This window comes from Oncorhynchus nerka, linkage group LG25 (genome assembly GCF_034236695.1).
Source record: "Oncorhynchus nerka isolate Pitt River linkage group LG25, Oner_Uvic_2.0, whole genome shotgun sequence".
Taxonomy (NCBI): domain Eukaryota; kingdom Metazoa; phylum Chordata; class Actinopteri; order Salmoniformes; family Salmonidae; genus Oncorhynchus; species Oncorhynchus nerka.
Genome location: NC_088420.1, coordinates 46,907,295 through 46,925,998, shown reverse-complemented (window position 1 = coordinate 46,925,998; position 18,704 = coordinate 46,907,295). Strand labels below are relative to the sequence as shown.

General features: G+C 39.0%; 1 protein-coding gene across 3 annotated transcripts in view; it reads right to left on the bottom strand.

The window, feature by feature from the left end:
- LOC115109584 (protein arginine N-methyltransferase 8-B) overlaps positions 1–18,060 on the bottom strand; it is a 37,373-nt gene extending 19,313 nt beyond the window's left edge. Inside the window, exons 1-4 of one of the 3 annotated variants that reach the window (XM_065009971.1) lie at positions 17,977–18,060; positions 15,978–16,211; positions 12,075–12,230; positions 3,496–3,559 (exon numbers count right to left, since the gene is read on the bottom strand). In XM_065009971.1, the coding sequence (XP_064866043.1) occupies positions 3,496–3,559; positions 12,075–12,230; positions 15,978–16,211; positions 17,977–18,045 (523 nt within the window). In that variant the 5' untranslated portion in view covers positions 18,046–18,060. The remainder of the gene's footprint in view (positions 1–3,495; positions 3,560–12,074; positions 12,231–15,977; positions 16,212–17,976) is intronic. The other 2 variants (XM_029634648.2, XM_065009970.1) reach the window with 2 other exon arrangements.
- Between the last annotated feature and the right edge of the window lie 644 nt (positions 18,061–18,704).

Here is an 18,704-nt window from a genome sequence, read left to right as displayed (position 1 = left end):
TTGATTTGATTATTCACGTCATTCTTAGCTTAGCTAAGTGGTATAGTCGTGGTGCATTCTCAATGGACATTGCTAACGAAGTCGTAAGATGTCTAGCTAGTAATTTCTTACGCTAACAAGCTAGCATAAATTGCATAGCAACAGCATCAACTTCCAGTAGACATGCGCTAGTACTCTCAACTGAAAGGATACCATTCGTTTACAGTATACAAAAATTAACTAATAGTATATAGTATGCAGTATATACTCATTAAGTACACTACCGTTCAAAAGTTTGGGGTCACTTTGAAATGTCTTTGTTTTTGAAAGAAAAGCAATTTTTTGGTCCATTAAAATAACATCAAATTGGTCAGAAATACAGTGTAGACATGTTGTAAATGACTATTATAGCTATGGGCCTCTGTATATTTATGGGCCTCTGTATATAATAATATACAGAGGCCCATTATCAGCAACCATCACTCCTGTGTTCCAATGGCACGTCGTGTTAGCTAATCCAAGTTTATAATTTTAAAAGGCTAATTGATCATTAGAAAACCCTTTTGCAATTATGTTAGCACAGCTGAAAACTGTTGTTCTGATTAAAGAAACAATAAAACTGGCCTTCTTTAGACTAGTTGAATATCTGGAGCATCAGCATTTTTGGGTTTGTTTACACGCTCAAAATGGCCAGAAACAAAGACCTTTCTTCTGAAACTCGTCAGTCTATTCTTGTTCTGAGAAATGAAAGCTATTCCATGTGAAAAATTGCCAAGAAACTGAATATCTCGTACAACGCGGTGTACTACTCCCTTCACAGAACAGTGCAAACTGGCTTTAACCAGAATAGAAGTAGAGTGGGAGGCCCCGGCGCACAACTGAGCAAGAGGACAAGTACATTAGTGTCTAGTTTGAGAAACAGACACGTCACAATCCCTCAACTGGCAGATTCAACATTAACAGTGAAGAGGCGACTCCAGGATGCTGGCCTTCTAGGCAGAGTTGCAAAGAAAAAGCCATATCTCAGACTGGCCAATAAAAAGAAAAGATTAAGATGGGCAAAAAAACACAGACACTGGACAAAGGAACTCTGCCTAGAAGTCCAGCATCCCGGAGTCGCCCCTTCACTGTTGACGTTGAGACTTGTGTTTTGTGGGTACTATTTAATGAAGCAGCCAGTAAGGGAAGGGAGAAGCCTCAGGAGGAAGCCAGGAAGGAGGAAGAGAAGGCCAAGGCCAGAAAAGCACAGCTGCAGCTTGAGTTCAAGATAAGGGAAACTGCACAACAAATCATCTATATGAATGACCGATTGACTGACTGACACTTTTTTGGTGTCATGACCCTCTTGTGCCATTTATCACACATCACATTCATGATTTTCTGCATTGTAGAATAATAGTGAAGATATCAAAACAACGAAATAACACATATGGAATCATGTAGTCACCAAAAAAGTGTTATATTTGAGATTCTTCAAAGTAGCCACCCTTTGCCTTGATGACAGCTTTGTACACTCTTGGCATTCGCTCAACCAGCATCACGAGGTAGTCACCTGGAATGCATTTCAATTAACAGGTGTGCCTTGTTAAAAGTTAATTTGTGGAATGTTTTTCCTTCTTAATGCGTTTCAGCCAATCAGTTGTGTTATGAAGAGGTAGGGTTGGTATGCAGAAGATAGCCCTATTTGGTAAAAGACCAAGTCCATATTATGGCAAGAACAGCTCAAATAAGCAAAGAGAAATGGCAGTCCATCACTATTTTAAGACATGAAGGTCAGTGGGCCAGCAGGAACACCCATGTGAATTGCTCCTGCAGGGGCAGCTATACCGGTCTCTTCTAAACCCAAACCCTCTAACCCTAAACCTTAACCCGTTAACCCTTAACCCTAAACCTTAACCCTAAACCTAACCCAACTCCATTTCAATGTAGGAAGTACACTGAAATTCCAATTCTGATTTTTTTCTCATTGTTGGCAATGAGGAAATTTAGAATTGATATTGCAATTTCAGTTTACTTCCTGAAATGGAAGAATTGAACCAACCATAACTCTAATCCAGGGTTTTCTAAACTCGGTCCTCGGGACCCCAGGGGGTGCCGTTTTTTTTGTTTTTGTCCCTAGCACTACACAGCTGATTCAAATAATCAACTAATCATTAAGCTTTGATCATTTGAATCAGCTGTGTAGGAAACTCTGCTCTAACCCTTTACCCGAAACCTTCTAATCACACCAGGGGATTTTTTTGTGACCACAGAGAGTCAGGACACCCGTTTAACATCCCATCCGAAAGAGGGCACCCAACACAGGGCAATGTTCCCATCAATGCCTTGGGGCATTGGGATTGGAATTTCAACACCATTTACAGCAGCATCTGGTCTCCCATCCAGGGACTGACCAGGACCTACCCTGCTTTGTTTCAGAGGCAAGCCATCAGTGGGATACAGGGTGGTATGCTGCTGGCATAGTCACCTGTTGAAGTATCCTGTGGTTAGGAAAGCTTTTTCGTGATTATCAAGTCCCCTTTTTGTTCAAGTTGGGCTGAAGTGCTTTTGGGTACGCTTTGACTTTGTATTTGATGTCTGGTAGAGACCAAAATTGTGTAATGCAATAATGGCAAGGAGTTTAGTGTATAACGGGAAACTAGGTGACCCTGGCTACAGCACAGAGATTAAACATCTCTGTTCTCTTTACACAACAAGCTATTTTTGTCATTCAGATCAAATCAATGATGACTGAAGACTGGGCTCTGAAGCAAAACTCCTCTGAGACAAACTAAATGAAGTTCAAATATATTGCACCTTATTGCACTGGGAATATTGTTTTAGCCGCAAACATTTACCTCTTCTTGAAATTAGATTTTTTTTCTTCTTCACATTCTGCTGTTTTCAACTCTCTAGAGACACCAGGAGTGGTAGAGATACTCTGAATGACCGGCTATGAAAAGCCAACTGACATTTACTCCTGAGGCGCTGACCTGTTGCACCCTCTATAACCACAGTGATTATTATTATTTGACCCTGCTGGTCATCTATGAACATTTGAACATCTTGTCCATGTTCTGTTATAGTCTCCACCCGGCACGGCCAGAAGAGGACTCATAGCCACCCCTCATAGCCTAGTTCCTCTCTAGGTTTCTTCCTAGGTTCTGGCCTATCTAGGGAGTTTTCCTAGCCACCGTGCTTCTACACCTGCATTGCTTGCTGTTTGGGGCTTTAGGCTGGGTTTCTGTACAGCACTTTGTGACATCAGCTGACGTAAGAAGGGCTTTATAAATACATTTGATTTGATTTGATTTGATAGCTGAGTGACCATGAATGTGTTGTTGTTCCCCTATAAAATATGACCGTACTACAGATAAGTGAGAATAGAGGTTACCTTCATATTATGTTTTAAATTAACCTATCGCACACAACTTCCCCTATTACTTTCAGACACTCTGCCACACATCCCTGTTGTACTGCATCTCTGAGGAGAATAGTGAATAGGCACAGTGAATAAGAAAGACCTTCAGCTCTTACCACTGTCCAGGTGGTTAGACTTGATGATTTTCTCAGAGTATTCCGATATACTGGAACATTCAATCTGGGGAAAAAGCAAAACATAAATAATTTCAAACATTTTGCCACTAATACCAGTGATCACCAAAATAAAGAGATGCTTGAACTCATTACGGGAATGAAAAAGGCTTAAGTTATCACTGTGCATCACACGTGGAGAATGTTTGGATCATAATGGTGGAATATGCCACTCTCTAACTATGTCCAACCAGGTGGGGTCTGAGATGGTAGTTAGCATTGGGAGACCAGAACTTGAAGTGCTCTTTAGTAAAGTTAAAGAAACAAAGAATATAACAGTCTGTCCTTTCCTGTGCCCAGCTGTCAAAGCTGCGTACTTCAGGTAATGGGTAATGTTACTCACAAGTCGCCTGCCCGCAGTCCTACCAATGGAAGCAGGACCTGAAGAACCTCTCACTCTCTCTCTCTCTCTCTCTCTCTCTCTCTCTCTCTCTCTCTCTCTCTCTCTCTCTCTCTCCCCCTTTAACACAGACACACTCACAAGGGACACTGACACGAACACACAAACACAGAGCACATTAGTACAGCTTGATCTCTGCCTGCATTAAAAAAAGCAGCTCACCCCATGTCTGCCGACCTGTCTGGATTTCACAATGGCCACACTTTAGGGGCCCGAGGCACATAGACTGGAACCCCACCAGGAGCGCCCAACTGCGCCCACTGCACTTCCAATGTGCTTGATTTATTGAACTGACAAAAATTTAGTTTTTATACAATAAAGAAGTTTTTATATAATAAAGGCTATCCTCTATCAACTTTAGAGAATTCAATTGAAAGCCTTCACATGAATAAAGCAGGGACACAGTCATGCCGTGCGCACTGGGTCCGCGGTCAAACGATCAGCCCTCATCACTGTCAAACGCTCTCTAAAACACTTCAGCAAGCAGGCCTTTCTATTGACCTCATTCCATCACTAGAGGATGCCTGGTTATTCTTTAAAAGTGTTTTCCTCACCATCTTAAATAAGCATGCTCCGTTCAAAAAATGTAGAACCAGGAACAGATCTGGTCTGGTTCACTCCAGACCTGACTGCCCTTGACCAGCACAAAAACATCCTGTGGCATACTGCATTAGCATCAAATAGCCCCCGCGATATGCAACTTTTCAGGGAAGTTAGGAACAAATATACACAGGCAGTTAGGAAAACAAAGGCTAGCTTTTTCAAACAGAAATTTGCATCCTGTAGCACTAACTCCAAAAAGTTCTGGGACACTCTAAAGTCCATGGAGAATAAGAGCACCTCCTCCCAGCTGGCCACTGCACTGAGACTAGGAAACACTGTCACCACTGATAAATCCACGATAATTGAACATTTCAATAAGCATTTTTCTACAGCTGCCCATGCTTTCCACCTGGCTACTCCTACCCCGGTCAACAGCCCAGCACCCCCCACAGCAACTTGCCCAAGCCTCCCCCATTTCTCCTTCACCCAAATCCAGATAGCTGATGTTCTGAAAGAGCTGCAAAATCTGGACACCTACAAATCAGCTGGGCTGATCAATCTGGACCCTATCTTTCTAAAATGATCCGTCAAAATTGTTGCATCCCCTATTACTAGTCTGTTCAACCTCTCTTTCATATCGTCTGAGATCCCCACAGATTGGAAAGCTGCCACCGTCATCCCCCTCTTCAAAGGGGGAGACACTCTAGACCCAAACTGCTACAGACCTATATCTATCCTACCCTGCCTTTCTAAGGTCTTCGAAAGCTAAGTTAACAAACAGATCACCGACCATATCGAATCCCACCGTACATTCTCAGCTATGCAATCTGGTTTCCGAGCTGGTCTTGGGTGCATCTCAGCCACGCTCAAGGTCCTGAAAGATATCATAACAGCCATCGATAAGAGACAATACTGTGCAGCTGTATTCATCGACCTGGCCAAGGATTTAGACTGAAAATCACCAAATTTTTATTGGCAGACTCAATAGCCTTGGTTTCTCAAATGATTGCCTCGCCTGGTTCACCAACTACTTCTCAGATAGAGTTCAGTGAGTCAAATCGGAGGGCCTGTTGTCCGGACCTCTGGCAGTCTCTATGGGGGTGCCAACCCAATTCTCGGGCCGACTCTTTTCTCTGTATCAATGGATGTCACTCTCACTGCTGGTGATTCTCTGATCCACCTCTATGCAGATGACACCATTCTGTATACTTCTGGCCCCTCTTTGGACACTGTGTTAACTAACCTCCAGATGAGCTTCAATGCCATACAACTCTCCTTCCGTGGCTTCCAACTGCTCTTAAATGCAAGTAAAACTAAATGCATGCTCTTCAACCGATCGCTGCCCACACCTGCCCGCCCGTCCAGCATCACTACTCTGGACGGTTCTGACTTAGAATATGTGGACAACTACAAATACCTAGGTGTCTGGTTAGACTGTAAACTCTCCTTCCAGACTCACATTAAGCATCTCCAATCCAAAATTCAATGTAGAATCGGCCTCCTATTTCGCAACAAAGCATCCTTTACTCATGCTGCCAAACATACCCTCGTAAAACTGACTATCCATTTACAAAATGACACAGCTCACTATATTTATTTTGCTCCTTTGCACCCCATTATCTCTACTTGCACACTCATCTTCTGCACATCTATCACTCCAGTGTTTAATTTCCATATTGTAATTATTTCGCCACTGTGGCCTATTTATTGCCTTACCTCCCTTATCCTACCTCATTTGCACACACTGTATATAGTCTTTTTCTATTGTATTATTGACTGTATGTTTGTTTATTCCATGTGTAACTCTGTGTTGTTGTTTGTGACACACTGCTTTGCTTTACCTTTTTTCAATTATGAATTGAATGTCATTGAGAAAACAGAAAGTTGTCATGTACTTTTTGCAAACATCCTTTCTGAATTTAAAAGTGATCCAAGAAGTAATCATCTTGTTTTTCAAAGTATCTCTAATCTGATTACAATATTTTTGCTGGTAATGTAATTTATTACAGTTTTTTTGTAACCAGTTTACGTGTAATCGAAGACATGTAATCAGTTACTCCCCAACCCTGCAAGTATCTCTGAGCTGTACGAGGTGATTCATGCTCTACACCACCCATTTATTCTCTGGAAAACAGAGAGGACAGGGTGAAGCTGGCTAATGCTGGAGCCCTTGGTAATGCCGGGGTAGAAGGACCCAGCTGTGGCCTGCCTTCTCTTTGCATTGCTGTTCTGGAGCTGTCAACCTGGGCACAGCTGGACCTCTACAGCCCATTAGTAGCAGTGCCCATGGTAATCAGTCAGCTGCCAGCCTGCCACCACTGGCCACACACATCTGTTCCCCCAGGCCTGGCCTGCTGTAAAATGGCATGTAGAGGAGAGAATGTCATCGATAATGTGTAGCCTGTGAGTGTGTGTGTGTGCACGTGTGTGTGTCAGCTCACACTAATTGGCACTGATTTCTCCCTTTGCTCGAAGACAGTGACAGATCCAGAACCTACCTTCAGTGCCATGCCTGAGTGGGCGCTCTCACCCACAGAGATCTGAATGTCCCTCACATTGCCTCCCAGCTCCCAATGAACTGTCTCTCAAACTGTCTCTCACCCACAGGCAGTCACACAGCTCCTCCTCCCTGGAGACAGTCTCCAATTGTCACATAGCTACCTCTAAGGAATCAATTCCACAAGGTTGGCTTAAAGGCAGGCACATATCTGCATACAGACTGTTCAACTAAGTGTTGCACAGTATCGGTATTGGAAGAACAGTAATTTGACCAGATGATCCACACACACACACACACACACACACACACACACACACACACACACACACACACACACACACACACACACACACACACACACACACACACACACACACACACCCTCAGAACAGCCTCAATTCATCAGGTGCATGTACTCTGGTGTCAAAAATGTTCCAATGCGTTCCATTGACTCCAATGCTTCCCACAGTGGTGTCAAGTTGGCTGGATGTCCTTTGGGAAGTGGACCATTCCTGACATACAAGGCATTGCAGTTCTTGACAGCAGAGTTGGAGTTCTTGACCCACCAAACCGGTGCACCTGGCACCTACTACCATACCCCGTTCAGAGGTACTCAAATCTCTTGTCTTGCCCATTCACCCTCTGAATGGCACAAATACACAATGCATGTCTCAATTGTCTCAGGGGTTTAAAATGGTCTTTAACTTGTCTTCTCCCCATCTACACTGATTGAAGTGGATTCAAGGTGAAGGTGAGAAGGGATGATAACTATATCGACCAAATTTTCACATTTGTGCTTTGTCATCAGAAATGATTGCTTCTGGTACCTTCATGTGTGTGTAAAATATCACTGTTCTCAGATGTTTTATTCATAGATTTCAGATATGAATTATAATGATTTTCTTGCTAAATGCTATTTATTAATTATTTACCTGAAATTGAATGTTGGTATCCTGTATATTTGATGCTGATATGTGGTTGTCTTACCTAGATACAGTGCCTTCAGAAAGTATTCATACCCGTTGACTTATTCCACATTTGTTGTGTTACAGCCTGAATTCAAAATGGATTAAATATTTTTTAAATTCTCACCCATAATGACAAAGTGAAAAAATATTTTTTAAATTATTTGCAATTTTCATTTATTTAAGTATTCACACCCCTGAGTCAATACATGTTATAATAACTTTTGGCAGTCTTTCTGGGTAAGTCTCTAAGAGCTTTGCACACCTGGATTGTACAATATTTGCACACTATTCTTTAAAATATTCTTCAAACTCTGTCAAGTTGGTTATTGATCATTGCTAGACAGCCATTTTCAAGTCTTGCCATAGATTTTCAAACCGATTAAAGTCAAAACTGTAACAAGGCCACTCAGGAATATTCAATGTCATCTTGCTAAGCAACTCCAGTGCATATTTGGCTTTGTGTTTAAAGTTATTGTACTGTGGAAAGGTGAATTTATCTCCCAGTATCTGTTGGGAAGCAGACTGAACCATGTTTTCTTCTAGGGTTTTGCCTGTGCTTAGCTCTATTTCATTTATTTTTATCTCAAAAACTCCCTAGTCCTTGCCGATGACAAGCATACCCATAACATGATGCAGCCACCACTATGCTTGAAAATATGAAGAGTGGTACTCAGTGATGTGTTTTGTTGGATTTGCTTTGTATTCAGAACATAAAGTGATTTTTTTTTTTTTTTTACTTTAGTGCCTTATTGCAAACAAGATGCATGTTTTGGAATATTTGTATTCTGTACAGGCGTCCTTCTTTTAATTATGTCATTTATGTTAGTATTGTGGAGTAACTACAATGTTGTTGATCCATCCTCAGTTATCTCCTATCACAGCCATTAAACTCTTTAACTGCTTTAAAGTCACCATTGGCTTCATGGTGAAATCCTCTCCAACAGCTGAGTTAGGAAGGACGCCTGTATCTTTGTAGTGACTGGGTGTATTGATACACCATCCAAAGTCTAATGAATAACTTCACCATGCATGATCGGATATTCAATGCCTGCTTTTTTACATTTTTTACCCTCTTACCAATAGGTGCCCTTCTTTGCGAGGGATTGGAAAACCTCTCTGGTCTTTGTGGTGGAACCTGTGTTTGAAATTCTCTGCTCGACTGAAGGACCTTACAGAAAATTGTATGTGTGGGGTACAGAGATGAGGTAGTCATTCAAAAATTATGTTAACAGAGTGAGTCAATAAAACCTATTATGTCACTTGTTATGCACATGTTTACTCCTGAATTTATTTAGACTTGCCATAACAAAGGGATTGAATGGGTATTGACTTGTTTTTTTTGCAAAAATGTCTAAAAACATAATTCCACTTTGACATTACGGGGGATTGTGTGCAGGCCAGTGACACACAATCTCAATTGAATAAAATGTCAATTCTGGCTGTTACACAACAAAATGTGGAAAAAGTCAAGGGGTGTGAATACTTTCTTAAGGCACTGCACTTTCTGTAGGTACTGTAAGCCCCATTTTGATCAAGAAAAACCCTGCAAGGAATGAGATCAAATCCATGAGATCAAATCAATTGAATCCATTTACCATTCACTGTGTTGTTGGTGCTCATAAAATGTATCAGACCTTCAGAATTAACAGAGAGCCCACTCTGGAAATGCGATGTACTTGTGCAGCATATTGTTCCAAACAATAGCTCTTATAATGAAAAGGGCACTTCTGAGATTCATATTCATATTTGTAATGTTGAATACATTTGTGAAAATGGTTATAAACTAGACATACTCCATATGTTAGAGCAGACTAAGGGACATAACGGCAATCAGATTTTGTCTGCATAATGTACCGTTCACAGATCACAAGATCTTACAAGAGGCATATACACAGTGCCTTCAGAAAGTATTCAGATCCCTTCACTTTTTCCACATTTTGTTACGTTACAGCCTTATTCTGAAATGGATTACATTGGGGGGGAAATCCTCAGCAATATACACTCAACACCACATAATGACAAAACGCAAACAGGTTTTTAGAAATGTTTGCAAATGTGTTAAAAATAAAAAGCAGAAATACCTTATTTACATAAGTATTCAGTATCCTTTTTCCATTGATCATCCTTGAGATGTTTCTACGTCTTGATTGGAGTCCACCAGTGGTAAATTCCATTGTTTGGACATGATTTGGAAAGGCACACACCTGTCTATATAAGGTCCCACAGTTGACGGTACATGTCAGAGCAAAAACCAAACCATGAGGTCGAAGGAATGTTCCGTAGCGCTCCGAGACTGGGGAAGGTTACTGGGGAAGGGTACCAATAAATGTCTGCAGCATTGAAGCTCCCCAAGAACACAGTGGCTTCCATCATTCTTATATGGAAGAAGTTTGGAAAAACCAAGACTCTTCCTAGAGCTGGCCGCCTGGGCAAACTGAGCAATCGGGGGAGAAGGTCCTTGGTCAGGGAGGTGACCAAGAACCCGCTGATCACTCTGACAGAGCTCTAGAGTTCCTCTGTGGAGATGGGAGAAACTTCCAGAAGGACAACAATCTCTGCAGCACTCCACCAATCAGGCCTTTATGGTCGTAGAGTGGCCAGACAGAAACCATTCCTCAGTAAAATGCACATGACAGCCAACTTGGAGTTTGCCAGAAGGCACCTAAAGACTCAAGAAACTCTGAGAAAGAAGATTCTCTGGTCTGATGAAACCAAGATTGAACTCTTTGATCTGAATGCCAAGCTTCACGTCTGGAGGAAACCCGGCACCATCCCTACGGTGAAGCATGGTGGTGGAAGCATCATGATGTGGGGATGTTTTTCAGAGGTAGGGACTGGGAGACTAGTCAGGATGGAGGGAAAGATGAACGAAGCAAAGTACAGAGAGACCCTCAATAAAAACCTGCTCAAGAGCGCTCAGGACCTGAGACTGGGGCAAAGTTTTACCTTCCAACAAGACAACAGTTCTAAGCACACAGCAAAGACAACACAGGATTGGCTTTAGGACAAGTCTCTGAATGTCCATGAGTGGCCCAGCCAGAGCCCGTACTTGATCCCGATCTAACATCTTCGGAGAGACCTGAAAACAACTGTACAGTAACGCCCGCCATCCAACCTGGCAGAGCTTGAGAGGATTTGCAGAGAAGAATGGGAAAAACTCCCCAAATAAAGGTGTGCTAAGCTTGTAGTGTCATACCCAAGAAGACTCAAGGCTGTAATTGCTGCCAAAGGTCTTTCAACAAAGTACTGAGTAAAGGGTCTGAATATTTATGTAAATGTAATATCAGTTTTTTATTTGTAATAAATTAGCAAAAATTCTAAAAACCTGTTTTTGCTTTGTTATTATGGGGTATTGTGTGTAGATTTTAGAATAAGGCTGTAACATAACAAAATGTGGAAAAAGTCAAGGGGTCTGAATACTTTCCGAAGGCACTGTAGGTCTAAAAATGACAATTGTCATTATTTTCAAAAAATGTCACCTGTGATACAAATGTGAAAGGCATGTCAAACACCCTTCCTCCCAATTACATTTTTTTGTGATTATTGCCAGAACAATAAATATATACATGCACGCACACGCATGCGCACACGCACACACGCACACACACAGTTACACAAACTGACAAAAAATCCTGTCCAAGACCAATGTACTAAATGAGAACCACATGGGTGTCAACAAGCTACTGGCCCAAATCCAGCATGCATTTTCAGATTTGCCTAGAGTGGAAATTACTTCTGCTCCACAATGCACAACTCAGCATCTGAGAGCTCTAAAATAGAGAGAGCTTATCCAGACAACCTGCCCGACAAGCAGACAGCTAATAACCACCTGAGGTAAACCAAGTCTGCACCGTGGCAAACTCATACATTCATAAACAAATATATGTACATATGCATAGTATACACATGTAAAGATACAAGTACACAGACACACACTCGCACGCACGCACACTCACGCGACGCACGCACGCACACGGTCTGGGGAGAGCAAGCGGCTTGTTCAGGCTAGGCTTCACAGCTTTTCCTGACGCTGTCGGTTATGATGGTTCTGCCTGATAACATTCTAGTCCGAGGCCAGACAGGGAGCAAGGAGTGAGACAGCTTCTCGTACCCCGTACACGTGCTTGGCTCCCGCCTTGGCTGCAAACATGGACAGGATGCCGGTCCCGCTGCCGACGTCAAGGACGATCTTGTCCTTGAAGGCGTGCTTGTTGTGGTACATGGCGTTCCTGTAGGTCAGCGTCCTCACTTCGTCCTTCAGCATCTCCTGTTCAGTGACAAATGATTGGTGTCAGGGTGGGAGATGTCAAAACCACTTCTAACAGTGTATCCAGGTGAAAAACAAGGTGTTTTTCAATCAAAGCCATATTAACTTCCCTGACAATATGAACGTAGACTTAGTGTAGTGTGAGTGGATGAAATACAGTATATTAAACATGAATCTGCCAGTCACTGTAATCCCACCGTTCCATTTCAGACACACTGGTCCACATTGAAAAACAGTGGGGTTGTTACTGCATATCTATCTTAAGTCAAATCAACCATTCTCTGTCTGTCAGGAACATTCACAGAGCAGAAAGTATAAAAACCAATCTGACCTAGTGAATTCAAAAAATGTCACAGAACAAACCCCATCTCACAGGTCTTACTTGAAATATTCAAACCCTCCTCTCATCTGGAACACAGGTCTTACTTGAAATATTCTCTCTGGGGAGGAGCTGCCTGTGAAGTGTTAGGCTGGTTGGCTGGTCTTTAGTGGAACTAGCTGGAACACAGTACATCTCTGGGGAGGAGCTGCAGTTCTGTGATGTTAGGCTGGTTGGCTGGTCTTTAGTGGAACAGTTGGATATCTCTGGGGAGGAGCTGCAGTTCTGTGAAGTGTTAGGCTGGTTGGCTGGTCTTTAGTGGAACTAGCTGGAACACAGTACATCTCTGGGGAGGAGCTGCAGTTCTGTGAAGTGTTAGGCTGGTTGGCTGGTCTTTAGTGGAACTAGCTGGAACACAGTACATCTCTGGGGAGGAGCTGCAGTTCTGTGAAGTGTTAGGCTGGTTGGCTGGTCTTTAGTGGAACTAGCTGGAACACAGTACATCTCTGGGGAGGAGCTGCAGTTCTGTGAAGTGTTAGGCTGGTTGGCTGGTCTTTAGTGGAACTAGCTGGAACACAGTACATCTCTAGGGAGGAGCTGCAGTTCTGTGAAGTGGTCTAATGTGGGCTGGCCTTTAGTGGAACTAACTTTACATAGAGTCATGTAAGAACACAGTTGGTAAGAACTGAGAATATATTTACAAAGCATCTTAAAGTAGAATAATAATAATAATAATAATGATGCTAATAATAATGGTACTAATAATAATGATACTAATAATAATGGTACTAATAATAATGATTATACTACTACTACTAATAATAATGATACTGATAATAATAATAATAATAATAATAATGATACTAATAATAATGATTATAACTACTATAATAATAATGATACTGATAATAATAATAATAATAATAATAATAATGATACTAATAATAATGATTATACTACTACTACTAATAATAATGATACTGATAATAATAATAATAATAATAATAATAATGATACTAATAATAATGATTATACTACTACTACTAATAATAATGATACTGATAATAATAATAATAATAATAATAATAATGATACTAATAATAATGATTATACTACTACTAATAATAATAATGATACTAATAATAATGGTACTAATAATAATGATTATACTACTACTACTAATAATAATGATACTACTAATAATAATAATAATAATGATACTAATAATAATGATTATACTACTACTACTAATAATAATGATACTGATAATAATAATAATAATAATAATAATAATGATACTAATAATAATGATTATACTACTACTACTAATAATAATGATACTGATAATAATAATAATAATAATAATAATAATAATGATACTAATAATAATGATTATACTACTACTAATAATAATAATGATACTGATAATAATAATAATAATAATAATAATAATGATACTAATAATAATGATTATACTACTACTAATAATAATAATGATTATACTACTACTAATAATAATAATGATTATACTACTACTAATAATAATAATGATTATACTACTACTACTAATAATAATGATACTACTACTAATAATAATAATGATTATACTACTACTACTAATAATAATGATTATACTACTACTACTAATAATAATGATTATACTACTACTACTAATAATAATGATACTAATAATAATAATGATTATACTACTACTACTAATAATAATGATTATACTACTAATAATAATAATGATACTACTAATAATAATAATGATACTACTAATACTAATAATAATGATACTACTACTAATAATAATAATGATTATACTACTACTAATAATAATAATGATACTACTAATAATAATAATAATGATTATACTACTACTACTAATAATAATGATACTACTAATAATAATAATAATGATTATACTACTACTACTAATAATAATGATACTACTAATAATAATAATGATACTACTAATACTAATAATAATGATTATACTACTACTACTAATAATAATGATACTACTACTAATAATAATGATACTACTAATAATAATAATAATGATTATACTACTACTACTAATAATAATGATTATACTACTACTAATAATAATAATGATACTAATAATAATGATACTAATAATAATAATGATTATACTACTACTACTAATAATAATGATACTACTAATAATAATAATGATACTACTACTAATAATAATGATTATACTACTAATAATAATAATAATGATTATACTACTACTACTAATAATAATGATACTACTACTAATAATAATAATGATTATACTACTACTACTAATAATAATAATGATTATACTACTACTACTAATAATAATAATGATTATACTACTACTACTAATAATAATGATACTACTACTAATAATAATAATGATTATACAACTACTACTAATAATAATAATGATTATACTACTACTACTAATAATAATAATGATTATACTACTACTACTAATAATAATGATACTACTACTAATAATAATAATGATTATGTTCCTCCATATATCTTAAGATTTAGATTTCTATCAGTGATATTGATCTGGCCTTGTTAAAGATAGGGTCTTGTGCTCGGCAGCCACTCTGACTGTGCACTACTACTAATAATAATGATTATACTACTACTAATAATAATAATGATTATACTACTACTACTAATAATAATGATACTACTAATAATAATAATAATGATTATACTACTACTACTAATAATAATGATTATACTACTACTACTAATAATAATGATACTACTACTAATAATAATAATGATTATACTACTACTACTAATAATAATGATACTACTAATAATAATAATAATGATTATACTACTACTAATAATAATAATGATACTACTACTAATAATAATAATGATACTAATAATACTAATAATAATAAAAACTAATGACGCTAATAATAATAATGATGATACTAATACTAATAATAATATACTAATAATATTAATAATAATACTACTAATAATATGAATGATAATACTAATAAGAAGAAGAAGAATTATACTAATAATACTACTACTAATGATACTAATAATAATAATAATAATAAAAAATAAAATAAATAAATAATAATGATACGAATAATACTACTAGTCCTAATAATAATAATAATGATACTACTGCTACTACTACTACTACTACTACTAATAATAATAATAATAATAATTATACTAAGAATACTAATACCTACAATAATAATAATGATAATAATGATACTAATAATAATAACAATAATAATAATGATACTAATAATAATAATAATAAATAGTATGAGGGCTCATCTAAAATCAAGACCCCCCGTGTAATCTTATGCTGATCCTAGATCAGCATTACTACTTTAAGTTTGAGAAGCTTGATGCATACAGCCCCTGGGCAGCCCTACCTCATGGATTCCAAAGTGGGCATAGGAGTCAAAGTAGTAGTCCCTGGAGGTCATCTCCTCAGGGTTGAGGAACTTGGCCATCTTCCCCCGGCCAGGGCAGCTAGGCAGGGAGGCAGCGTGGGGAGTATGGGGCGGCCGCGGGACATGGTGGACAGAGGGCACAGGCTTGGGCAGCGAGGTGGGCTGCACGCGCTGAGATTGGATGATGCGGATTGGCTGTGGCTGCTGCTGTTGCTAAGGGTTTTTAGAGAATGGTAACACACAATAAAGACATCATGGGGCCGGAGCAGATTTCTAAAAGTCAGGTCTTCTACAGAGAAACAGTGGGTGAAGGACATACTGTATGATGATAAAACTGTAAAAGCCAATGAATTGATTTTGTGTTAGCACAACACTCTGCATTCTGCTCCCAATCTGCGGGAAGAACAGATCTTGCAGCAGTTTATATTCTTTGCTATTTTCCTATCTCATTTGTTCTTTCAACAGTCATTGGCTTTCCCATGGAGCACCAGAGGTGAGTGGACCAAGCGTATTTGTCTAGAGACAACACTAACAGTATTGACAGGATGTATGTCTGTCAGTCTGTCTGAGGAAAGCAGAAGATGCAGAATTCTACACAGAAGGTGTGCCTGTAAAACTCTGATTGTCACCTGTAATGCCTGCTGGGAGTGTACAGACAGAAGCCTGTCTGATCAGCCCATAGCTCAGCGGAAGAAAAAGGATCCAGGATTTCCTTCCCTTCCAGACATATTATCAAGAGAGGAAAACGGGGGAAAACTAATTTGAGCATTCAACTCAACCCATGTCATCTTCTGTTCCCTGGTGCACATATATCTTAAGATTTAGATTTCACTCTCATGGCTATCAGTGATATTGATCTGGCCTTGTTAAAGATAGTCAGTCCTTCTCCTCAGTCTTGTGCTCGGCAGCCACTCTGACTGTGCAGCTTTGTCTTTGTCCTTGTTTTGCTGAGTAATGGGGATGGTCTGTCAACAGGGGGTGGAGCAACAGGCAGCTCCAAACACAGAATAACCTGTTCTAGTCACATACTGGGTAAGCAGGAAGACACATGGCAACAAACATTACTTTCACTGATGGACAAACAGGATGGGCAAAAACAGACAGAGACAAGAAAAAAAAGTGTATCAAAACTATATGGGTACCAGAGTCATCTTTTTCTCACCACCCATCTTCTGCTCCTCAAACTTTTACTCTCAAGCATAGAATGCTACAATTAACTACATCTAAAGTAAACTCCCTGCTCTGCTGATGAGAATTGTTCTCCTCTCTCTGCTCATGCAGGGAGTAATAAAGGCCTAGTGCAGTAATTTGGTGGAATGTTTCATATGTATATAAATTCGTTTTTTATTGTGATTTATCAGCACCCCTACACACCGCGGCTATGCGTTTCGCCGGATGGTCCACTCAGGGAGCAAGCCAAAATAGCCGTTCCAGTTTGAGGTTGCTACAGGACCAAGGACAGCGCACCAGCTATAAAACGCGGGCTTGCGCCTCTTAAATCACCTTTCTCTGAATATTAACCTGTGACTGACCGAGTGCAACTTTCTCTGGATTACCAACACGCCAAAATAATTAGTGGCAGACACGAGTAGGCTATCATTAGGGTAGCTCCTATTAAACACAGTGTCACACGAATCAATTACGTTTACGGTACTCAACTAATGGTCAATGAACAGTTTGAAGTCACTGTATGCTTAGAATAAAAATATTGTATGAGTGGAGCGTGCCATTTGGTATAGACATTTTACAAGGCATAGTCTATGTTTCACAAAAGTGGACTCAAAGAGTACCAACACATAAAGTGGACCCAAAGAGTACCAACACGTATATTGCAGAGGTACCAGCATGCACTTGTGAACGATGTGCTTTCCATGCTTGAAATGAGAAATTAACCTGACAGTAACAGCGCAGTAGACTATTCATCACTCACGTTGTTGTGTAGCGTTGCCTATGAATTAATCGAAGATTGCACACCTACCTCAGTGCTCTCAGACTCCGCCATTTCCCCCCTGAGCAGCATACAGCGGGAGGAGTGTTTAATTCCCATAAAAGCACAGGAGATTTGGTCTCGATAGGATGAAATTATTATTTTTGAAAGGATATAGTCAGAGTTATTTTTGTCCACACTTTTCCTCAACTTGTAATTTACAGACACAATTACTGTGAAATTATATTTCAAAGACAAAAAAACGACATAAAGTCTCACAGGAGTAGCGACCTCTATTAGCAGATAAAAGTGTTCTGGATTCCATTGTGCAAAAGTTATATGTCTCCCATGTCGCTTTCTAGGAGATTTTCCGGAAACCTCTCATCACTTTGCAACCCTTGAGGAAAATGAATAAGGTAAACGGCGTTCCATGTTCTCCAGCGATGTAGGCTACTCTAGATCAGGTGCAACGCACACTATCAGATCACATTTAGGAGCAAGTTGTTCATTTATGGTCGGAACATTGGTGTCTAAAAATAGAGACCCGTGTCCCTATTGCTGTGATGTCTTGGAGAAAAGCAGGCAACATGTTATTTCCTTAAAGCTTTGGGTTGTCTCACTCTTGATCACTCCTTACAGATGTTCATGCCATTTTATTTTCCACGAGATTATACAGCAAGCATTGCCTATTTAAGCCTATGAATAACGCAATAACTACTGTAGAAGAGTCCATTTCAGCGCAGGAAGCTCCAAAACATAGAAGGGCTCACGCTTTGCTT